Source organism: Lipophrys pholis (assembly GCF_963383615.2).
Source record: "Lipophrys pholis genome assembly, chromosome: 6".
In the NCBI taxonomy this organism is placed as follows: Eukaryota; Metazoa; Chordata; class Actinopteri; order Blenniiformes; family Blenniidae; genus Lipophrys; species Lipophrys pholis.
In genome coordinates this window covers 1684576-1710182 of record NC_137629.1, presented here as the reverse complement: position 1 = coordinate 1710182, position 25607 = coordinate 1684576, and the positions used below count along the sequence as shown (strand labels likewise).

The 25607-nt window shown below is 43.3% G+C and overlaps 1 protein-coding gene across 1 annotated transcript; it reads left to right on the top strand.

The window, feature by feature from the left end:
- The first annotated feature begins 454 nt into the window (after positions 1–454).
- Positions 455–24577, top strand: tapt1a (transmembrane anterior posterior transformation 1a). The gene is made up of 14 exons (XM_080466300.1): positions 455–666; positions 3446–3576; positions 4740–4858; positions 9232–9394; positions 9819–9954; positions 10821–10918; positions 11210–11279; positions 12162–12242; positions 13388–13497; positions 13576–13635; positions 13761–13829; positions 13944–14020; positions 15192–15358; positions 22069–24577. Exons 1-14 carry the CDS (start codon positions 492–494, stop codon positions 22350–22352), a joined length of 1740 nt encoding a protein of 579 aa, XP_080322426.1. The 5' UTR covers positions 455–491; the 3' UTR covers positions 22353–24577.
- Positions 24578–25607: the final 1030 nt, after the last annotated feature.

Below are 25607 nucleotides of genomic sequence, written 5' to 3'. Positions count from 1 at the left end.
ATGGAGAACAGTAAAAAAAAATGAAGTTGAGAATAAAACTGAAACTTAAATAATCTTAAAACGTCAAGAAAAGCTCCAATAAAGTTGAAAACTTGATTTAATAAAGTTGTAAATTAAACACAAACATTTTGTTCAGAAATAAAAATAAACTTGAATAAATTAAGTTGCGGTCTAAACTGAAACTTAAATTAAGTTTAAACATCAAGAGAAGCTTAAAAAAAGTTGAAAACTTGAAATCATAAAGTTGTAAATTAAACATAAATGTGTCTTTAGTTTACTATTAAAAATAAACTTCAACAATTGAAGTTTAAAAGTATGAACGTTAAACAGAATGTTCACTAAATCAAGTTGAAAATGAAACTTGGGCTGTTTTCCAGTACCCATACTAGATATAGAAATAACAGAAATAAACAAATAGATTTTGCGTGTCTCCGACACATGACGTCAGAGGCACGTAGTGATGACGTAGCGGCACGGCGGCAGGAGGAAACATGGCGGAGGTGTCAGAGGAGAAAGAAGCTGAACCTGAGCTGAGACGGAGGCTGAAGCGGCCGTGGGACGAGCTGCACCGGTCCGGGAAAGTGACTCTGACCGCGGAGCTTCCGGAGACTTTGGGCTTCTACGACATCCGCGCGGTGCGGAGGGAGCAGCGCGAGCTGCCCACAGGTAATCGACGGTCAACTCACGTTCACCGAACGATAATAAACCCGTGAATGTGTTGCTTCAGGCTGTGTGTGTTAATGTTTTCAACACCTGTCACAGGTGGAAGTTTCCTTCATCCGGACGCCTCGTGAGAAGCATCGAAAAGCCTGTTTACAGTCCGCGCTGCTTCGGTTGACTAGCTAATAATAAACTGCTCGTTAGTAACTCAAAACTACCGAATTACCGGATCTAATTAAGCTTTAAAACTTGTTTCTGATCCTCTATTTCACCGTCCAACCAATGCAGAAATGTCCAGGCCGTGTTTCCAACAATCTGAGATCGGAATCAGGTGATATTTAATCAATCAGAATGTACTGGTGTTGCAGTAAATTCTGTCACTTGTTAAATCTGGTCCCCCCCGAACGTCAGGTGTTCTACTATCGTCAATACTTTTACCAGCTGAAGTATAGCTTATTGAGTAGTTTACACATTGTAAAGGTTGTTAAACAGCCAAAATCAATCTTATAATTAATATAAATAATCTCATAAATAAGATTTATTTATAACAAATAAAATGAATAAGTCAGCATCATTAATGTTGTTATATTTATACACCACAGTCGTTTAAATGCACGTTTACAGAAAAGATCAAATAAAAAGTATTCCATATGAGCAGCAGCAGGTGGTGGACAGGAAAACTCCCTTCTAACAGGAAGAAAGCTGTAGAACCAGACTGAGCGGCGGAGACGTTCTGCTGTGATTGTGATTATTAAAACATGTTGTGTGTCATAATATCCAGCTTCATTCAGCCGATGGTGAGGAGAGCAGCGTGGATCTCAGCTGGTATTGATGAAGACCGCGATCACGCCGGACAATGTTGAGCAAAAACACTGAGAGACAGACAGTCAGGCTTTGTAGGTTTATGACTATGGGTTATTATTCCTATTGCATTTTAAACTGTGGCTCTTATCTAAAGTCTTTTAGAATCACACACATGTGTAAAGAATACATGCTCACATCATGAATGAAAACTATCAAAACACAGTTACAACATGAAGAAAGAGAAGTTTGAATCTTTGCTTTTATATTTGAAGTTTACATGATTTCCCTTTTCTTACATGGATTTTTCTCCCCAAACTTCTTGTCCAGTACACGATTGCTGCTCATCACCTCTTTACTTTGTCCACAGACATGATGGTGTCGGTGGTTTACCTCAGTCCTCTACTCGTCTTGTTGTTTTGGGTTTTTGTTAGTATGTTGTACATGTTCTAGGTTATTCATAGAATTTAGAGGATGGGCATAGATAAGCCACTTCAGCCTGATCATCCTATCGGTCATTTCAGGTGAACGGTATTTCTTAATGTTTGTATTTTCTTAATGTTTGTATTTTCTTAATGTTTGTATTTTCTAGATGTTTGTATTTTCTTAAAGTTTGTATTTTCCAGATGTTGAATTCTGATCAGAAATGAAGGATCAATTGATTCAGGGTGATTGATAGCTGAGGGTGGGTCACGGTGGAAGAATGAATTGCATGAAGATAACAGGATTAATTGAACCGTCTGTTTAAAGGAACGGTATCAAACATCCACCAAAGCTTTTAGAAATACAACTGTTTATATACTATACAACTATTTCCAGATACCTGCATGTGATCATGTGTTAATATTTCCTGTTTCGAGGCGGCAGAGCATTAGATCCAGGATGATACAACCCTAACTCCATTAATCTCTTGGATCTGACTGATTCATGTAACGTGGTTTCTGGAGCCCTCGTGCGTCGCTGTATTTTTGTTTCAGACTGAACGCTGGATTTGTCTATAGTGGTTTGGGTAAAGGTCACGTCTCCGATCATGCAGACGCTGCTGAATAAAGCTGAACAGTGTAACGTACGACGTGTTATCCTCTGCAGCTCAGTTAGACTTTGGAGGTAGAAGTATTGTGTCGTCTTGTGTTTTTTATTTATTTTGTTTAGAATTAATTTTTGCTTGGTGCGTTCTTCTCCTGGGTGTTTTATTAAACCTTATTACATCAAATCTGCTGCAAGTTGTGCCGCCATGGTCCTGCAGGTCGGGACGGACGGAAACACGATGAGCTGACAGAGATTTGATTTATTCTCAGAGGCTGAAGTCGAGTTGAAAACAGAAACCATAACGGGGACATTCACCCTCAAATCTGACCGAGACAATGGGGAAGAGTTTTTGTTCATACCGAGAGAATCTGAGTTACTTTGTTTACCTTATTTCATTACTCTGTTTACGGGGAAATGATTTTCATTGTTACGTTGAGATAAAAAGCTTTGTGCTGTATTATATTATGTTTCATCAACAGAGCTGGAATATAAAGTGAATTAGTTCAAGTTTTGATCAACAGACTCATAATTGTGATTATTTAAAAGTAAATTCAGTCTCCTGAGAGTGTCAAGTGAACGTTTGAGTGAACTAGATAAAGTGAGCCGTTTGAGGACCGGATGCTTTTATTCTCTTTTGTTAATATTTTCTATACTTTATAATCAGTGATTGAGAATAAACAATGAACCTGATGATTAATATGACCTTTGTTTTCCAAACACTAATACTTTGTCAGAATGTTTCACTTCCCGTGTTACAAGGTAGAACCCTAACTCACTTTATTCATTGTACTTTAAATGTTCGTCTTTCATCAGGATGAACTCGCGTGTTGATTTTTCAGAACATTTAACATTTAACTCTCTCTTTATCCAGTGAACATTTAGATGCTGGACTTCCATTGTGTCGACCGTTGCAGACAAAGGCTTTGTGCTAACTGTTGCTCTCGTGTTGTTCCAGATCCGTCGCTGACTCGCTTCATTTGTGCGGAGCTCACCAGAGGTTATTTCCTGGAACACAATGAGGCAAAGTACACGGAGCGCAGGGAGAGAGTTTACACATGCATGCGAATTCCCAAGGAGCTGGAGAAGGTAGATAACGGCCCTTTTCCTCCGCAGCTATCTCCATCTGTCTGCTGTCGCTCACGGCAGCTCACACACCTCATCTTATCAGTTTAATACACAGCCTGAGTCACTATGAGCTCAGAAAAACATGGACGAAGTTTTACACTAATCGAGCAGTCATTATTTAACTCCTCAATTTCTCATCGCCAAGCTTTGAAATAAGACATTTCTGGTTATTAATAAAAGACATGAAAACATCTTTTCAATCTCATCTATAAATAACGTGTTTTTCAACATGGAGCTTAATTAGTTTGGTCAATATAAAACAATTTGTAATTATCTGTGCTGTATATAGAATTAGTAGTAGTAGTATATTTTATTTTCATTATTATTGTTATTTTTATTATTATTATCATTATTATTATTAATTTCATTACTATATTTTATAATGAATATCCGATTAATCCTCATCAATACACATTACTTCTGCACCTTCAGTTACATGCAGATGCAGAAATATAAATCATTTCTTTTAACCATTTGTCAGTTTTTTGGGGTGTTTTTGTAGTTCTCACAGTTAACCTCCAGGGGGCGTGCTGTAACAAAGTTTGCATTCATCTTTAGTGCAACAGTAATACTTTTTGTTTACTTTCCTTTAAAAAAACAAACAAACATCCAAATTGCTTTTCATTCTATGAATGTTTATTTTCACAGTACAACACACGATCATCACCTCACTGTAATTTAATTTAGTGTACCGAGGCCGTCCCTGATACTCTGTGTGAAGGTCTGTAGTCATTCTTCTCAGGTCTGCCTCGACCTTCTGTCAGCAGCCACGTGCCTTAATGTGTGTTTTACTGTGTTTCTTTGGCTGGAGGCAGGAGGAATGTGTGTAAACAGAAGAGCTCTCAGTGACTGCTCTATGTTAAATAGCAAGCTGGAAACTACCTGATGAGGCCCCAAGAAAAGTCCCAGAACCTCCACCAATGAGAGACGAACCCTCCCACCAGTCCAGCGTTGTTATAACGTTGAGTTTTTCCCCGTTAGGAGGACTGAGACACGTTCCTAAGAATCATAGCGTTGATAATGAGTTGGCAGCTGTGGGAGACGGTCACAGTATGTATGGACTGCAGGTTTACAGCCGGTTTGATTCTGACCTGGAGGTTTTATTTGCTCCGTGACTTTTGCAGTTGATGCTCTTCGGCTTCTTTCTGTGTGTGGACGCCTTCCTGTACGTCTTCACGCTGCTGCCCCTCCGGGTGCTGCTGGCTCTGCTGAGAGTCCTCACACTGCCCTGCTGCGGCTTCAGGTAGAACACACACACACACACACACACACACACACACACACACACACACACACACAAATAAATAGTTTTTTGTTTGAAAATAGGTTCAGTATAGCAAAAGCTTTAACGATCCCTGACCTATGAACATTTCATAGAAAATTCTGCTCAACATGAAGTGATGTTACCAGTGACCAGTAGGGGGCAGCAGTGAGTCCGGCTCGTTTCAGTTTATTCAGGATTCAGAGGACTTGTTTTTATTCGCTCAGCCTTTAAAGTTTAAATGAATGAATGAATCACATACTGGACCTTTAAGGCAGCGCTGTGCAGTTTTAATAGTTTGATCATCCCTGTGTGTGGAAACTACATCAACCAGCATTAATAACATGAACCACCTGAGTGTTAAATGTTTAACACTAACACCTCTGTATTGTTCTACATGGATGGATAAACATGTCATTGAAAAAGATACGGTCGTTTATGCATCATGTAAAGTATGAAAAGTTTAAAGCACAATTATTCAAATAATCTCTTCTTAATTGTATTTTGTTTGAAATGTGAGCATGGTTTGTCAGAAATGAGAAAATACTGATCATATTGTCCTTAAAGTGTTTTAATATTGAACAGTGGCGCACTTTGAGCCGTCTTCACTGTTCTTATGACTTCCCTCAGTAAACTACTGAGGTTAGTATGAATCAGCTTCTCTCTTCTCGTGTGATTCTGAGCACCAGTATGTTTTATACGACGCCTCAGATGTGCTTGTTGTTTATAGTTGATGTCCTTGGATGAATCTTCCAGAGATTATTTTTAAAGGTTTCTGTGTTTCACCTCCTGAAGGTTCGCTGACGATCGTCTGACTTTCTGAATTCATCATAAATTAACCAACTGGTTTATTTTCCCATGAAAACTGTCACGGTACTGTGTGTAGCTTATTAGAAATTCTCAACTCACATTGTGACAGTAAACGTACGCCGATCAGCCAAAACATTACAACCGCCTGTTATTACGCAGCAGGAGAACATTTTGTCCTGGGTGGATATTTCAAAAGCAGAAAAATGTCTCAACATAAAGATTGACAAATTGTGATGGCTTGAGGAAACGTCTTGGAAACTTCAGCTCCCGCAGTGTGTTTGTGGTCTGTCGAGGTTCACATCTATCAGAAGCAGTAGGAAGGAAACGCAGGGATTTTTTGGCCTTGGATAGTAAAGTGTGATCCATGTTGCTGCAGCTTGATTACCTGCTTCAGTCACAGCAAACTGGTTTCTTGACCACAGATGAGAAACAACACGATGTCAGGCATGTGGTTGTAATGTTATGGCTGATCGGTGTGCACAGATATAGATCAGAGCCCCACCCTCACACTGTGTCTGGTTCTCCCCCTGCAGGGCACGAACATGCCCCTACTGCAGAAGAAGCAGGTATGCCCCCCCCCCCCCTCCCCGGGCCTTTAGAATCACCATCACTGAACTGCCCCCCCCCCCCCCCCCCCCCCACCCCCCTTTCAGCATCCATTCACCATCCCTCCTTCATCCTCATCTCGCCCCGGTCTCGTGAACCAAACTGCCCCGTCAGGTCCTCACATGTTGTGCTTTAGTTTCTTTAGATTCAGTGAGCGGGTCATTCCTGCACCTCAGACTCCAGGACTCTCTGGACGCTCAGTCCCCCCCCCCCCCCCCAGAAGGAAACAATCCTGCTTATCCCGCTTTCCCTGCTCCGATATCCTCAAATGCTCTACACAAGCAAAATGGCTGTTTTTTTTTGGTTTATTTTCACTCACCAGTTCGCTTCTGTAACAAGGCTTTATATCATAAATTCAGCTCTTGGCTGGTGTTGTGGCCCCGGGTGTGTCGTTCTGTGTTTCAGCCTGATACAGTGTGAGCTCAGCGGCGGCTACTTAGGATGCAGCACATGGCTTACTGCACTCACACATATTATTCATGTGTGTTATGGAGATAATGCTCGTAGGGTGGAGATAGCGAGAGCTGCTTTGTGCGCCGTGCTTTTCCAGCCGGCTGCAGCAGTTTTGTATCCAGGGAGCCAGACAGTGTTCAGAATAAGATGCAGTGTGAGGATTCTCAGTGTGAGAGCCTTAAAAAAAGAACAACAACAAAAACCCGAACCAGGGCAAATATTTACCAACACTCCTCTTTAGAATGTATTAGAAATCGCTCCTCATGCAGAAATGGCTCCATGTTGATTGAAGGAAGATGTTGTTATTTTCTGGTTTATTTAAATTTATACAGTAAGTTTAGTGTCATTCTGTTCCAAACTCTGGAAAAATGATTTTAGTCTGTTTTTGTATTTGATGCATTTCAGGAACAACAGATTATTCCACAGACTTTGCTGTGCGTTATGGTTTCCATGGAGTTTATTGCTTGTTTGTTACAGTCCACAGGAGTGATTGGATATTGGTTGGAAGGCATTGAAGTTGAATTACATTGATTTGTCTCAATTAGTATATAAACAACTGGCAAATAAAGCAAATTAAAAACTATTTATTTTGAGTCATTTCAGCTCATCAGTGTCTTGATACTCTACACTTCTGTCTGACATCAGTTATAAAATGAATATTGAAATTCAGGAATTGTTAAAACTGATGATGCTTTAGTCATTTTATTCAGAAGCCATATAGTTTAGATTTCACCACTGGGTGGCGCTGTTGCCCCAAGAAAGAAGTCCATCAAAGATCCTGAATACTCGAACCCTGTTCCTGATCTCCAGACATTTTAACATGAATCTCCTCAGCGTGTGAGAGGACAGTAAATGTTAATGACTGCAGGTCGTTCCTCAGACTACACACTGTAATAAATTACTCACCTCTGTGATTTGTATAAAGTCAAACAGTTTTACCCTTTTGGAGGCAATCATTGTCTTTTATGCAGTGAAGAAAAGGTCCAGATGTTCATCTGCTGCTCGGCTGCACAGCCATTCAGGAGACACTTGATTAAACTGATTTACACATCCTTCCAGACTCGGCTGTTTTTCCTCCGTCCGCCTCGAGTCGGCTCCCAACATAATTCAGATTTGCTCCTCTTCTCGCCCCACCATGTGATATATGAGCTTTCTTTCTTTTAAATCTCCCACCAGTGAAGGTGATGAAGCTGATGAAAGTGATGAAGGTAGTAGTTGAAGTCAGCTGTCTTGTGTTGTGTGGACTGGTTGGTTGAGTGTTGGTCAGTTTGGTTTGTGGTGATTTAGTGAAAATCGATCGTTATATTTGTAGATCGATGGTCAGAAAACCATGAATCCACAGTTCAGCTTCCCTCGTCAGACACTCCTATTCAGCTGCTTCCTTCTTCCAGGCGTCGGGATTCAAACCAGGGATCCCCACACTCCCAGAAAGGATTGAAGCGGCTGCTCCGTGGTGCTTTACTCTGTGAAAATCCTCTTTGTGAATCCATGGAGCTGGGCTCTGTGGTCAGTAACGAGCTGAGAGGGGTGGGACAGTCAAACCGCTGACATTAGGAATATGCAGACGGTGTTTGAGTTAAGCTCTCTGCAGCTTTTCCCGGTCATCCCTGTCATAGTAAATGCTCAATAACGGCTCCTATGGATTTGTCAGCCTTCCTCTTAACATGCCCCAAAGCTTCCACTGCAAAGCCACGGCTAATAATTAAGAAAGCTGCACATGTCTGACACACATGTTAATACCCTCAGAGGACACGCTTTGCTCTTTCTGCAGTCTGTAGCAACTGAGGCCACAAGGTTTAACTCGTATTTGTTCATCCAACACCATCTGAAACATTTCTGTCCAAAATGCTGCATCTTTTTTCTGCACGATATATGACATATTATTATGAGGATAGATGCTCCAGCACAAAGGAGGCCTTGTTGTTTTACTGGTTTGTTTGGTTGTTGAGAGAAACACTGATTGAATCTGATATGAGCAGGTTGAACAGAACAACACTGGACAATGGGAGCCGTATTAAAAGGAGACGCATCTTCTGAATCAGATAACTGCAATATGAAGGAGGAGATACCAACTTTAATATTCCACATTGTACTTTGTGTGTTATCACTGCTCACTGCCTCCACCTCATGTGGTTTATCTCATTTTGAACAGAAATGAAGCGTGTGTGCGATGAAAAGCAGAGATCACTCAGTGACTCCAGCTGCATCACTGAACTGCTTCTTGGCCTCTTTGCTCCGAAAGAAGTTTTTAAAACTGTGTTTAAAATGTTTGTATGCATCCATGTTCACACCTTTTCCTGGTGTTGATGTGTGTGTTTGTCAGTTTTTCACTCATGTGCATGTGAAGCATCGACAGTCTTTTGTTAGCATGCAGCGTTGCATTGAGTTACTCATAGATGATTATCTGCTGATTGATTCAGTCGGGTTGATCTGTCTGTCTCTGTCTCTGTCTCTGTCTCTGTGTGTGTGTGTGTGTGTGGTGTCAGTGGGTCACGGCTGCTGCAGCCTGCGCAGGTGTGTGACATGCTGAAGGGCCTGATCCTGCTGCTCTGCTTCTCCATGATGCACTACGTGGATTACTCCATGATGTACCACCTGATCAGAGGACAGTCGGTCATCAAGCTCTACATCATCTACAACATGTTGGAGGTACTGCTGATCTCACACGAACCTACTGTGGCACTGTGGCGCAGTGGTTAGCACCATTACCTTTCTGTGTGAGGTTTGCCTGTTCTCCCTGTGTGGCTCCTCAGAATATACCGACTCCGAGGACTTTTACCTCGTATCCTTCATATAGTTCACAAGCTTTAGATATGTTAAACAAAAGAGAAGACGCTATCTACACACTGTCTGTAAAACTCCTGTTTATTTACATGTTTTCATGCATACATATCTTTATCTATTATATAAATTCATATATATGTGTGTAGTTTGTCAATGAAACAATAACTGCTCATCACAAGTGAAAGAAAATGTACTGTATTGTTCATCAAGATGAATGAACAGAATTGGTAGTTGAGAATTAATTCACAGATTTCTTATGTTGAATTAATTAGTGATGTTTGTGTGTCAGGTTGCAGATCGCCTGTTCTCCTCCTTCGGTCAGGACATCCTGGACGCTCTGTACTGGACAGCCACAGAACCCAAAGAGCGGAAGAGAGACAGTATAGGAGTGATCCCTCACTTCCTCATGGCTGTCTTCTATGTGTGTATCCTCACTGCAGGCTTTTCAAATCGTCAGTCCAAACAACTCGTTTGTCTTTAGAGCTTCAGTTTTATTCTTCACCAATATGGTCTCATATAAAATCCTGCATCCCCGGCCAGCTCAGCTGGTAGAGCGTGAGACTCTCAATCTCAAGGTAGAGGGTTCATGTCCCACGCCAGCGCCACCTTCCTGTGGGCTCTCCACCTGCAGGAAGGTTCTTAATGGGTGAATGTGATCTGGGTGACGGTGCTCAGACTGACACCCCCACCACCCGGACATGGAGAAGAGGGAGGAGATGGATGGATGAATTAAATGCTGCACTGCTTCACTGATAATCTCCAAATCGGTTTTAATTGTTTTTATAGACCGACAGCAAAGACTTCAAGACTAAAAAAACCTAGGAATTATACACAAGAACTCGGGAAATTTGTTTGGCACAAATTATTTCATGAATATATTTTCATTATGTTGTGCTTCTCATCACGAAATCTGTTGGATAGTCTGCTTTCTGACAAAACCACAAAGGAATAATCCACCAAATACAGATTTCCTTATTGTGTGTGGTTTATTTATTCATGAGTCCGGAGGAGAAGTGATGAACTGTGTGAATTAAAGATGAGTTAAGCCCCGAATAGTACGAGGTTTATGAAGTTGCAGTGTTTTTATTCTTTTTTAGAAATATTATTCCTACAACAGAGTTTAAAATGAGTTCAGCAGAATTAATGAGTTAATGCTCATTTCAGTCAGAGCATTTGTGAAGCATCACAGGTGTCGTTATGGTTCAGACAGTCTCTCTGCTTAATGGAATTAAAGTTTACAGCTTGTTAATGGTTTTTTTATGGGTTATTTTCCTGAGTGTCTTTCCTTCAGTCCTTCATTCAATCCTCATCATGGTCCAAGCCTCCACGCTGAACGTCGCCTTCAACTCCCACAACAAGTCACTGCTCACCATCATGATGTCCAACAACGTCAGTACGCACATACACACACACACACACACACACACACACACACACACACACACACACACACACACACACACACACACGGTTATGAAAGCTGCCTACACTGATTTCCTCTACAAACCAAAATACAAGCACAGGCAGAATTAAACTTTATTTGCATGCAGCTGAATCCCAGAAATCAATGTTGGTGATGAACAGATGAACCGTTGCTGCTGCAGCTGCAACATGACAGTTTGTCTTCATTTCATAAATATGCTAACTGCTTTATTTTTTTGGTTTTTCTGCCTCACACAGTTCGTGGAGATTAAAGGGAGTGTGTTCAAGAAATTTGAGAAGAACAACTTGTTCCAAATGTCCAACAGTGGTAAGTTACCGAATACCAAATCACTGTTGTTTAGGTTGTTTTGGTGAGAAATAATTGAGGAATACTGTTTACAGCTGGTGTGTGCCAACACAGAATGTTTAAATATAAAGCACATGGATTATCTCCAGTTTTGTTGTTTATACATCCTTCCTCTTCACTGTTTTATTCAAACATGTGTTGTGGGGTCAGCGTTCAGTCAGAGAGACAAATCAATGACTAATAAGCATCAAATACATCGTTCTGAACTGGAGGAGGACGTTAAAGTACCCGGTGAAAACCAACACACATTCAAAGTTTGACAGAAAGTCGAGGCCAACCTCGAACCTTCTCACTGTGAGGGGAGAGTGCTAACCACGCATCTGATAAACGTGTTTACTTAGCTTTGAAGGAATAATACAGACAGTGTAATCTGCTAAATACATTGTGAATTTTCTTTGACACTCAGGAGTGTTTGTGTGTCGGACGCTGTTATTGTAATCAAATGAGAGGAGAAGACAATGAGGCTTAATCAGCTGTGGTTTCACTCACAGCTCAGCTCGTCGCTGCCTGTTTACCAAGCCGTTCCTCTCAAGCCATTATCTGGAGTCTGCTGATAAAGCTGTGCCAAACATTTACAGCTGCGTCCTGTAAAATGACAGTAGATTGGTGTTTATGCGATGGAATATTGTGGTAAAAGCTTCCCTGGCGGCGAGGTGCTGCTGTAATGTATGCACACTGTCAGTTATAGCAGCTCTCGGTGAAATAGAAGTGACTGGTGTATTCCACCTGTTTAAAACATTCTGCTGAGCCCTGAACGAAGACAATGTGGTTTTCACATGTTCTCAGACGTGGTGCTCCACACCTACAAGGCTGTTGAAGCTAATGGTTGATTTTATCCCACAGATATCAAAGAGCGCTTCACCAGTTATGTTCTCCTGCTCATCGTCTGCCTCAGGAATATGGAGCAGTTCTCCTGGAACACAGGTAGTCATCTCTGTTCTCCTCGAGCTGCTGTTTATCACAGTACCAACCAGAAGAATGCCTCCTCCGTGTATTTTGCATAAAGTGTCAGGGTAAAAAACAATAAACCGTCTCAGCACTGGGGTCAGTGCTTACCAAGGAGAATTCAAACGGCTGAGCAGCGTCTTTCCTGCTGCTCCGGCTGACCCTCTACGACACTTTTGGGAGTGTTTTCCTTCAAACTTCAGAGTGAAGGATGTTTCTGTGTGACAGTACTCCTCCTGCAAGCTCCAAGCTTGTCGGCTGAAATCACGAAGACAAGTAAAACGACAGCAATCTGCTGGGAAAGACGCACAGACTCTGCAGGAGTAATAACTCACACGTTCTCAGGTGCAATCCTCATTTCATCGACTCAGTCCAATAAACATCATAAAAACCTGAGTTACATTTGTTCAGATGAGACTACTTATAGTATAAATAAACAAATAGATTTGTGAAGGTCGAGAAGTCTTGGTATGAAAATGGTTTAGTTTCATGAGGCTTTCAGACTGGTTAGCATGGAGTGGATGAGCCAAATACTGTTGAAGTTAAACCATGAAAAGGGACAGAAACCTTTCAAAATTCCATACAATCATTAGAAATGTGTTGTTTTTGTGTAAAACATGTTCAATTTTGCAGTTATTATTTTTCTCAATAGATTGACTGTAACATAAATAAAAGCTTCTTTGGTAGGTTATGTATGTTGTATCGCATTAGTGTAGAAATGAAGCCACGCGTCTGATAAAGCTTAAAAGGTTTCTTGATAGTTTGTCATGAGGTTTTTCATGGAAAATTAGTTTTATTACAGTAACACTAGTTCATTATCATAAACACTGCAGAAGATGCACTCTGGATATTTTTTGATTTTAGTTTTATCCAAAGGAGTCAAGAAAAGCCAAACAGAAGATGGTTACTTCGTCTGCAGAACATTCAAAAGGACGTTTCCTGATGAAGTGGAGACGCTTCTGTGATAACAATTTAAACTTACTGTTACCGATCGGACGACAAGTCGGCCGTCTGATCAGTAACTGGATTTGTCCCTGAACTAAACCCTTCTGGTTTCTCACATAGGAGCCAGCGATCTCACCCACTTCTATAATATCTGTGATTAAAAATGTGTTTTCTCTCAGACCACCTGCTGGTGCTGCTCCCTGATGTCTTCATCGTGGTCATCTCTGAAATTGCTGTCGACGCCATCAAACACGCTTTCATCACCAAGTTCAACGACATCCCTGCAGATGTGAGAACCACACAGGAACCTCATTGATTCCTGTTTTAGCTTTTCTTGTGCCGCAGTGTGTTTCTCTCTGACTTCCAGGTGTACAGTGAATACCGAGCCAGCCTGGCCTTCGATCTCGTCAGCAGCCGACAAAAGAACGTGAGTGACTATCTCTATTTTCACATCCTCGCCATTATACTTGCATAAACACCATTGAGCCCACACAGCTAATCAATTCAGGTTTTCCAAGTGGAATCATTTGTGTGGTGTGTGTCACTGTGCAGGCCTACACCGACTACAGTGACTCAGTGGCTCGGAGGATGGGCTTCATCCCTCTGCCGCTGGCGGTTCTGGTAAGACAGGCTGCTGCTATTCAGGAATTAAACTCTGCTAACAGAAATATCAGGCTCAGTTCGAATTTACTACATTTATTTTCTATTTCCTGATTTATTTATTTTTCTCACCAGCTCATCCGAGTGCTGTTGAGTTCGGTGAAGGTCCAAGGAGCACTATCGTACACATGTGTCCTCCTCTTTTATCTCGGGTAAGTCCGAGGTTGTCATGTGATTTAAGAGAAGCTTTCAGCTCAGCGTCCAAGCGCAGGGCGCTTCTAAGCCTCACATGCTGTCCTTATTGTACTGACAAGTATGTTTTCATTTCACAGGTCAAATCTTTATATTCTAGAATGTCTCATGATGTGTGCGGCTGTTTCATCCAGCCACAGTATCAAACATGCAGAGATATGCTCACATGAACATTCGTGTTCAGATTTGCCCGCGGAGGCTGATGAAAGCACAGTAACACATGCAACAGCAGTCATAAACATGCATTCAGCTGCAGAGAAACACGGTTACATAAGCATTAGCACTGTGCCCTCACGTTCTCCCTGTGCTGCGCCGCTGGTAGCCTCGCTCATTCTCATTTGCCGGATCCCATCGGGCTCGTACCATTGAAGAGCTTCCCTCGGGGGTGAAGAGTACAATGTTGTCATCTCCAGTGCCATCTCTGGCCTCCCCTCTCCTGCGGTCTAAAAATAGCCGCGTCTCTGACAGACCGTTGCGCCTTGGCAAAGATTCAGCTACGCTGACACGCTCTGCGTCCGAAACACCCCGTCACAGCGAGCGCTGCTCCACAGACCCAAATGTGTCCGTCTCTCACACGTCAGTGTCACGGTCCGGGCCTCACAGCAAAGCCCAGAAACACAGAAGGATGCTGTGCATCCACATCCGGGTGTCGGTGGAGGGATGTGGCGACGGAAACCAGACGCTGGAGGAGATTCATTAAAGCGGTGGTCCAGCTCAGGATGGCATTGTGATAATGAAACGGGCCGGCGTTCAACAGAAAGAGGGATTCACTTCGCTTTAACCAAGAAACTCAAAGAAGCCATGAGGAGAAAATGTCTAAATACAGATGCTTCTAAAAAGAGAAACTTTATAAGCTGTTTTTCTGTTTTATCATTCATAATATGTGTTTTTTATGATTTTTATTTAAGTGGCCACAATTCTGAAGACTTTTAATACATTTGCATTACAGTAGAAATGACAAAAGAAATTACTTTTCCATAAAATTCCCATGTTTGAGGTACATCTCTAATCTGTGATTGATTGGTTTATCATGGATTACACACCGAGTCGTTACAACTTGTACCTTATTCATGGCTCATGCTTTTTGTTTATCCAGAGAAATGTACTTATTTGCACCTTCTTCCTCTGTAGGCTGGTGACGCTGAAAGTGCTGAACAGCATTGTGCTGCTGGGAAAGTCCTGCGTTTATGTCAAAAGAGCCAACATGGAGGACAAACTGTTCGAGAAGCCGTCCGCTGCTTCCTCCTCCAGCAAGAGCCCCAACAAAGCCGACCAGGCCAGAAGTCCCACGCCTTCAGGTAGAAACGCCGCCAGGAGCCAGTTAACCAGTTTTATATGTGATCAATACGTCTTTTCAAGCAGGCTAACATTCAGAAACAATAGCTGGAAAGACTGACGCATACCAAACACCACTTTACCTCAAAACATGGAGTGATCCAGGATGACTCTAAGAATATTTACCAGACGTATTATTGTATCGCAGATATTAATTCCTAAACAGTTACTTGGTTCAAGCAACTAATGCTTCATCAATCAGGAGCTTCACAGCCTCATTTCAGATTATTTGCAGTGACATTTACTGTCTGAATAAAGAAAAAAACATGTCACACTAAAATGCTGAATAATCACGTTGTTACTTACTTCACTTGAAAAATGGAGAAATTGTCCCCAAAGACCTCGACTCCAACTAAATATGATCATACAGAGTGATTGGAAGGAAGGAGGGTTGACCTACTTTTAAAGGCTTGTGTTTCTAATCACTTTGTGTAATTATACCATCATCGCTGCCTGATAACCCTGTGACTTTCACTAATTACAATGTGCACGTCTAACAGGGTTCTTCAATGGGGGTGTTGGCAGATCCAAGATTCAGACTAATGAAATATAATTAATCGATCTTTTTTAGAGAGTATATCACAATATCCCCAAAACAAAAACAAGACACTTCTTAAAAAGCTCATACTAAAGTATTAATGTGAAAGTCCCAGGCGAGCGGGAGCAGCCTTAACTTATGAGGGACTGACGAGGAGAAACGGACTGGGATGTGTTCAGGGTCACAGAGTCCGACTGGACATGAAGACACCGCACACAATGAGTGGGGAGATAATAAGGCACAGCTGACCACAATCAGCGGTCTGAATAATAATGCATAATGTAAAAACGAGAAGCTCTCTTTCTGTCAAAACCTTTAACACTGAAGCTACAAATGAGAATTGTACTTTTTTTTTTATTTAGATTCATCCTATAATTTTTGCTGGATCAGTTTATCATGTTATGTTTGTACAAGAAAAGCGGCGTTACTCTATAACATGCATCACTACCAACATCGAACCTCTTTGTGCTTCCTCCGTGTGAAGAAATACTGTGAGTTTACATGAACACGTGTGATTTTTAATCTAAATACAGCAGAGATACAACAAAATCCTCTCCATCTCTGTTGCTACTGTTCAGTCAATCACTGTGTGTATGGTACTTTTATATTTATACTGAAACTGGTGCTGGGAATCAGAAAACTTCTTGAATGTTTGAGGTTATATTTTACTTGTGAGATATCAAAAGCATTGAGACTTGAGAGAGACGGGAATAGATATCTGGTAAATGAGACACCCTGGGATTTAATCTCGCTGATGAATAATGTTGCCTGTTGCGCCGCGGCTGCGTCTTACTCACATGCTGCTCGCTCTCGTCTCGGCGCACTTGATCACAGTGGGTCTCATGAAACAGTGACGTCTGAAAGGAAAGGGGAAACTCTGCACCACAGTTTGAGTGGACAGAAGTTATTTACTTGCTGTTCAGTGCTGCTGGTTGAGGCTTTAAAGCCAAACTCCAGATTGACCCAACCGAAGACAACAGTCATGTTTGTTTTAACATTAACACACTTTAGTTTATCTTGCAGACAACTAGGCCCAATTTACACAACCATGTTTTCAAGCGCAAATGCAAAACTTTGATTGCGTTTATTGATTCTGTTTGCATGACAGCGGCGCTCAGAGCCACTGAAAACACAACTTTTTCAAAACGCTCCGTCTCGACTCTGCAACTTTCTCAGAGCGCTCGGGCTCCATCTCCGTGTGGACAATGGAAATGCTGCTACTAATCCGGCTTACCACGGCCATATTTAATAGGAGTTCTGCACATGCTCAGTAGAGTGTGTGTGTGTGTGTGTGTGTGTGTGTGTGTGTGTGTGTGTGTGTGTGTGTGTGTGTGTGTGTGTGTGTGTGTGTGTGTGTGTGTGTGTGTGTGTGTGTGTGTGCTTTCAGTCCTAAAACAACCAACAGCACCAACTAGTGGCCTGACATGGTCACTACATTGCTTTCAGTGTTGCTGCTGTTGTCATGGAAACGGACATCATTTTAAAAACATTGCTGTATAAACGTTTCTGAAAGGAAGAAACGATGTTTTCAGGTGGAGCGTTGTGGTGTAAACGGGGTCTTGGCTGACAGGTTCAAACCGGAGGAGTCCAAGCAGTGACCTTTTCATTGTTCACGAGTCTCTAATGATACCTGATTCAGGAATCTGGGCCTGTCGTGTCACTTCTGGTTTGTGTTTCTCCACCTGAAGACAATCGGTGTCGTAACAAATGTTGACAGATGATCTACAGCGAGAAGAGAAACAGGACGGAGCTCTGATCCACGGCACTCAGACATTTACACATGAATTCCCTCATTAACATTCATGCTTATGTCTTGACAAAGTGTCACCTCCACCTGCAGTGACACAGCATCAGTCACAGATTAGAAGGTGGCAGAACCTCCCTGTCATCTGCAGCCAAATCCTCCAACGTTCGCTCTCCTGTGAGCCGGGCCGAGCCGAGCCAAGCTGAGCTGGGCCGGGCCGGGCTGAGCCGGGCCGAGCCGAGCTCGGAGCATTAAAGTGACAAAGATCCTGGTGGTGCATCGTGTCATCCAGAGATTATGTCTCCCTGAGAGCCGAGGTCCTCCGGAGTGCTAATGAGCAAACCGTCTGCTCTTGGGATTTGAACCATCGACCTCAAATACTATGTTTACGTCAGTGAAGCTTCACCTGCTGTTCCACTGGATTCATCTGCACGTCTTTTCGAGGGTCTGCACTGGCTTCACAGGAAGATCTGCCATCTGCATTCACAGTTTCAGTCCAGAGGGCAGAAACGTGTAATGAGCAGTCATTTCAGGCCATATGGTGGTTAACTTTTATTAAAGCTCACATATCTCCACTGGAGACGTTACACAGCACGCCGCTCTTATAATGGCTCTCCTAAGTCTTTGGTAGTGTAAATCCCTGAAGGCTGAGAACAACCAAGCAACAAGGAATTGATCACAAACTCTTTGGTTAATAAATCAGTTGCAGAAAACTGCAGGCCGTGAAAACAAGAAATGTTTTATATAGAAAACCATCTTCAGGTTAATTAATAATGGAATAAATAAATAAATGGCATTGGTGCTCCACAGAGGGTGTAAATAAACGAAGCTGAATGAAAAGCGAACGTGAAGTGAGTTTGTCTGGATGTTAATAAAGACAGATGTGATTTCAGCAGCTGTAGATCAGCTGGTAGTTCCTGTCATCTTCCAGCCTGAAGTCCTGAACTCACCGCCGCTCTGCAGGAACAACACCCAACTGCAGTCGCAGCCTGGCCACTCGCCCACAAAACTGCAACCCGGGACGACTCGTCCGCTGATGAGAGTTCAGAATTTATTTCAGAAAATAAATCCTGTACAATGTACTTTTACATGTTGTTATTTCTAATTGATATTTCATATATTGTTCATACATCTAGTATATGTCCATATATATTTAGTATAGCATCATATGGCTTTGTTTCTCCTTGTTTACCATCTCTTAATGGTAAACAAAGAGAACAAGTGCATGTAAATACATTTTAGGAATTATTTTTGATGACAAGTTCAGTTGGAAGCCGCATATAAATATGATGAAGTTAAAATTAACAAAAAATAATGTCAGAGTGTAAAATCAGATCAGTATTGGATCAAAATTCACTCAACTATTTATAGAACTCCCTCATTCGTCCATATCTGAGTTATGCTGTAGAAATATGGGGAAATGATTATAAAACAAACATTGATTCTATTTCTTTTACTTCTTAAGACCATAAATTATTTTGCTCCAACAAGTCCTCTGTCACATCAGAGACGTTAAAAATACACATATTGTCCACCTTAATACCCTAGACTATGTTTTTTTTTGTCAAATATACTTAATAATCCTTCAACTCAATAATGCCGAAATAATTAGTGGTGGACGGGTGGTCCAGGTTCGTAGTTTTGTGGACGGGTGGTCCAGGTTCGTAGTTTTGTGGACGGGTGGTCCAGGTTCGTAGTTTTGTGGACGGGTGGTCCAGGTTCGTAGTTTTGTGGACGGGTGGTCCAGGTTCGTAGTTTTGTGGACGGGTCGTCCAGGTTCGTAGTTTTGTGGACGGGTGGTCCAGGTTCGTAGTTTTGTGGACGGGTGGTCCAGGTTCGTAGTTTTGTGGACGGGTCGTCCAGGTTCGTAGTTTTGTGGACGGGTGGTCCAGGTTCGTAGTTTTGTGGACGGGTGGTCCAGGTTCGTAGTTTTGTGGACGGGTGGTCCAGGTTCGTAGTTTTGTGGACTGGTGGTCCAGGTTTGTAGTTTTGTGGACGGGTGGTCCAGGTTCGTAGTTTTGTGGACTGGTGGTCCAGGTTTGTAGTTTTGTGGACGGGTGGTCCAGGTTCGTAGTTTTGTCGTCGGTGCACCCTCACTTAGCTTGTCACGTTCCTTGAGTTTAATCTACTTTTAGTTCTTTTATTTTTTTCCTCCAGCCTTTGTTTCATGATGAGGTAAAACTGAGAGGCCGGGACATTACGGTGAGACCGTGACATTACGGTGAGGCCGGGACATTACGGTGAGGCCGGGACATTACGGTGAGGCCGGGACATTACGGTGAGGCCGGGACATTACGGTGAGGCCGGGACATTACGGTGAGGCCGTGACATTACGGTGAGGCCGGGAAATTACGGTGAGGCCGGGACATTACGGTGAGGCCGGGAAATTACGGTGAGGCCGGGACATTACGGTGAGGCCGGGGAATTACGGTGAGGCCGGGACATTACGGTGAGGCCGGGACATTACGGTGAGGCCGAACGCTGGTACACAAACCGACAAACATCGGAAGGAAAATCAATGAGTTTGAAGTCGTTTCTGATCGACATCCCAGAAAGTGTCTTTATTTTCTCACAGCAGGCGAAGCATCGTCCTCTCCTCTAATCCCACTGCCCCGAAGGCAGGAGCCGGGTTTTTAACCAGGTGACTAACATGATTGTTATATTTATTAATCACCAATTATTGCTGATTCATTATCTGGAATGAAACATGAAAACAATTAGTAAAAAAGGAACCCGGAGTGAAACCCTGGGCAGTTGTGGGAGAGGACATGAAGTAAGACCAATACAACCACTTTTCTGGGATTATCAGCTGTCAGACCCTCTGGATCATAGAAACAGATCAAACTGTCACTGCTGCTTCATTCAGCTCATTCTGAAAGACTTCAGGTGATGTGACGTCCATCACTCACTGGTTTCCTGCTTCGTTCACCTTTTATAGAAGAAAAACATTCAGTTTGTTAATCAACATTTCAGCAGTGTAAAGTGGTGAAGATGCTCCATTTCAAAAACTGCTTCAACCATTGGAGATTAGATCTTTCTCTTCTTTCTTGAGTTCAGCTTGAAAAAACAAAGTAAAAACTGAGGAGCTCTTCAGCTGTGAACACGTGTTTGGATCTGTGTGTGTCGTTCCTATTGTAGCCTCTAAAGACACAAGTATTCTTGTTTTATCCGTCTGATCCACGATCTCAAGGAGAAGAAGGTGTGCAGCGCTGACAGGTGAGCCTCATCACACATGCTGAGCTGATTCAGCTCTCAATTATTTAGTCGGGACTGAACTTTGAATTCCTTGTGCGTGCGTGCGTGCGTGCGTGCGTGCGTGCGTGCGTGCGTGCGTGCGTGCGTGCGTGCGTGCGTGCGTGCGTGCGTGCGTGCGTGCGTGCGTGCGTGCGGTGGTTTGTTGTATCAGACCAGCGCGGGGCCGTCTCTGTGGACACACTCCTCAATATCCACTTCTCTCTGATATGAATTATTCTGTTTGCTTCATTTCCGTAGTGTGACTCCGGCGCAGAAGCTTGTTCACTGTGTTCTCTTCACATAATGCGGTGGATTGTGACGGGACGTGCTGCGCTGCTGTGTTGTATCTCGGTGTGTGTCCAGAACTTTCCAAAGCCTCATGCAGCCTGACACAGTTGGTCTGATGGTCTGAGGACGGAGCCGCTGCAGCTCCCTCTCAGAATTAGCCGGACTCGCCTAATGAAATGGTTGTTTTTCCCACATTGGGGGAAAGTTTAGGTTGAGTGTTGCTGAAAGTAAAAGATTAGACCAATAATAGAATATCTTCACTGCAGAGTTGCAGCCTGTCTGAAAAGTTTATTTTTGGTCACTTAATAAAACAGAATTCAGTGTTTGGTATGAGCGCCTTCTAAACAGCCTCGAAGCAACTTGCAGGCGGTTTTTGCAGGAAGTTCAACACACGTTGAAGGACTGAGTGCAGAGCTGCTTCTTCGTTAACACTGGAGGTTTGTTGTAAAGCAGAATTTAATTTGCAGCTGATGAAACTCCGTCCTGCTGCTATTATATGATGGATAATCAGCTTTTTATTGCTCCAGCCTGTACAAGCAAACAGTCCTGTATGTTTTCTAGATGGGATGATTATCAAAAGCTTTAGCCAATCTTCAAGTTGTTAGTCTGGCCAGCCTCAAACTCTGGACCTGGACCTGGACCTGAATCTGAATCTAAACCTGAACACCCCCTGAGTACACAGAGACCACTGTCCTGTAGAAAATTTGACTTTTCTCTTTATTTGACATGGATTTAAGGAAAAACCTGTTTTTATTGAGACAAATGAATAACAAAGAAAAGCCTTAATGTTTCCTTACAGATTCACACTCCGACATGAACGACTGAGAGAAAACCAACCAGGTTGTTTTTGTTTCTCTTGCTTCTCTCAGGTGAATCCCAAGTAGAGAAAGTTCTTCCTGCAGCCTGCAGCCAGCCTCCTTCCTCGGTCACCACCCAGCCGGCCCCCCGGGCCGACCTCTTCCCTCTGCCCCTCGCCGACCCCCCCGCAGCCGAAGCAGCCGGTCGTCCTCCTCCACCTGAGCCTGAACCTCCTGCACCGTCACCGGAGGAGGAAGAGGAGGCCAAGAACGACCCCGACATCGAGCACCGGACTCCCAAAAAAGATCTTCTGGAGATCGACCGCTTCACCATCTGCGGGAACCGAATTGACTGAGCGGCGCCGGCCACCGCCGTAGAACGACGAACCGCTCATGACGGAGCGACCTCGAGGCCTGAAGGTCGGCGAGCGCCGAGCCGAGTGTGTAAAGTCTGCGGCAACGCAGGCGCTTATCAGGAGCCTGGAGCTCCGAGTCCCTCGCTCTACTGCAGGGGAGGAGGCAGGAAGTGTGAGTTCAGGATGAGACTGTGTGTGTGTGTGTGTGTGTGTGTGTGTGTGTGTGTGTGTGTGTGTGTGTGTGTGTGTGTGTGTGTGTGTGTGTGTGTGTGTGTGTGTGTGTGTGTGTGTGTGTGTGTGTGTGTGTGTGTGTGTGTGTGTGTGTGTGTGTGTGTGTGTGTGTGCGCGAGACTGTGTGTGTGTGCGTGTGTGATAGTGTGAGAGAGAGAGAGAGTGTGTGAGAGAGAGAGAGTGTGAGAGAGAGAGAGTGTGACCGCACACAGGCACTTCATGTATGAGCAGCACTGGGACCAGAAGAAGTTTCTCAGTTCGCTCAGCAGCCAAATCATTAGATCAGCCGATCGCTCGTCTTTCTGCTGCTCTCAAGAAAACAAGTTTATTTTTAACTGTCAGCTGTGATCCGACACAAACTCCCAGGTTTCCATGGCTGCTCCGCCCAGTGGAGACAACAGAACCTCCAGCAGCCCTGGAGCCCCCGGGGGGAGCAGCCAGCGTTTCAACACCTCATGAAACCACACAACCACCTTCTGCTTTCCTTCACAATTTTAACTCCTAATTAAACGCCAAGTTTACATTTGCGGTGCCTGACATCTGATTGGCTCACAGTTTTATTTCATGATAATGAGACTTTCAATCACACGCTGGTGTGTGAAGCAGGTGAGCAGACGCTGGTCTGAACGGTGGAAGATAAAGAATCCCAGTGTCTGCAGCGCTGCTCCGTTTCAAAGGTTTAGCTGGTTAAATCATTTACTAACCGACTCCAACTTCACAACTTTTCATCTGCAGCTGTGTTCATCAGCTTTAAGGAGTTTTAACAGAAATTAATTCCCATCTGAATCTGTAAAGAAAATCAATCTGGTTGTTTGTTTCTGAGGAAAATCGAACAATCTGATCTGCTTTTTGGTCCATTTAACAAACCACATGATGTGTTTCTATTAATTCCTCTAAAATGTAGGAAACTGTTGGAGAGGAGAGGGTGATCGTAGAGCCACGAGCAGTTTGACAAATTCTATTTAATCTCTGTGTCTGGGGAATGTTTGCACTGAAGGACCGTATCGTGTTTAATATGTTCTCGTTTGTCCTCCGACTCCAGGAACGCTCCAATGTTTACATCCTGGGATGGTGGAAGCAATATGTTCACTACTAAAGGCCTTTTCTGTGTGTCTCTCCGGTGTGTAAACAAAATGAACTGAGGCGATCCTTCGTAGAGTTTCCGTGTTTGAAGCCGAGCCAAAGCTTTCACTCTCCTCCTGAGATTAATTTAATCTGAAACTGTTCCGACCCGCTGGCGGCGGCGAGTCCTGGACCCGTTGACGGTTGGTCATTTTCCCAGCGTCTGATTGGAGGAGTTCAGGGTTAATCAAAGGGACCTGTTATGTTACTTCCATGCTTTATAGTGAAATATGAACACGAAGTGTGTTTCTCTGTCACAACGGGGCTTCATTCACCTTTTAAAGCCGACGATTTCTCATGCATTTGTGGGATGAGCAGCTGAGGTGAGTACGTGCACATGGTGGTGGTCTGCAGCTGCCAAACAGCCAAACTCTGCTGCTCATCCCACAAATACTTTTCACTTCTCGATGTGAAGCTCTGACATCAGGAGAAGATAAATAAACTAGAATCATAACGGGTCCCTTTAAAGGACTCCGAGCAGAGCTCCTCTGTTTTTTGATTTGGGAACATACTGAGGTACTTTTTCACAGGTGAAATAAATAATATATTGAATGTTTTGAACTGAACTATATGGTGTTTACACATGACATGTATTTGATTCTATTTAAAGAGAGTATTTCTTCATAATGTCGGTGAGCATTGTGAGAAGGAAGATAGTTCTATTTTTGGAGCTGTGATAATAATAATAATATTTTTGAGCATGAACTGTGGCTGTGTGTTGTGAAGCGTTAGAGACGAACCCAAGTGTTCTTACGGGAGCTGCCATGTTCCACGACACTGCCTGCTTCACTCACCCCCCTGTGTGCTTCCATATTTCATTCATATTGTATGAAACCGCCTCTTTGGAATAATTAAAGCTGTTTTTTAAACTGTGACGTCTTCCTGGGTTTTGTTTGTGAGCAGCTTGGTTTGAATCCACTTCAGATTTCGACTGAAGAAGTTGAACTTCCTGCAGAAGTGAAACTGCAGCTGACATTTGACTCGACTACAATGTGAGTAAGTTCATGTCACTTCCCCAAACGACTCGTCTCAAACCTTCAGAGGCTCGTCGCAGGATTCAGCGTTACAAAGGACAACTTCACCTCAGACAAGCTCGACGGATCTCATTCAGGTTTCCATAAAACCTGAATGAGTATTTGTGTCCTGATCACTTCCTGTAAGCCGAGGTTGACTCTGCCGATGACCGCCGAGGTCAGGCGGAGTAAATCTGCAGCAGACATTCTTAGAGGACTTAAGCTCCTTAGGAGTCTGAGCGCCGCCGCCGGTACCTGCAGGCCGCATGAGGCAGTAGTAGTAGTAGTAGTAGTAGTAGTACTTGGACAGAGTCCAGCGCAGCAGCCGGGACACGAAGCAGTTCAAAGTGTTGATGTTTATCTGTCAAAGGGAGGAGAAGAGTCTGAATAACGACGTCCATCAGTGATCAGAGCTTTCTGAACAGGAGCGGTTCTGTCTGCGGTGGCCGGGGGGCCGCGAGCCCCGCGGGCCGGACAACATCCGACTGTATGAGGAGAGCGGGGGGGGGAGCCCACCTGACCGCTCCTCGGCCAATCATGTCGCTCCGCCAGGCCGCACCTCAGGTATCATCCGTCTGCCCCGTGGCTGCTGAAAGGTCCAAGGTGAGGAACACAGAGGCCTCCTGTTAGCACGGCGGCCAGGAAAGACCAAAAGGTTCAGAGAGACGAAGCTGCACAATGATTCACTTCTGGAAGGAAAACTAAGTTAAATTAATCCAAACGAATTTTTGTTTCAGTTTTGTTCAGTAAAAAGTGACTTCAGCCGACGATCAAACCAGACGCTCACATCTGACATTTTATTCTACTTATAGATTCTAAATCCATCCAAACGATTATTTTATTCTTTAATTGCTTTAATATTTCACTGATTTGTTTTTTCATTTTTGAG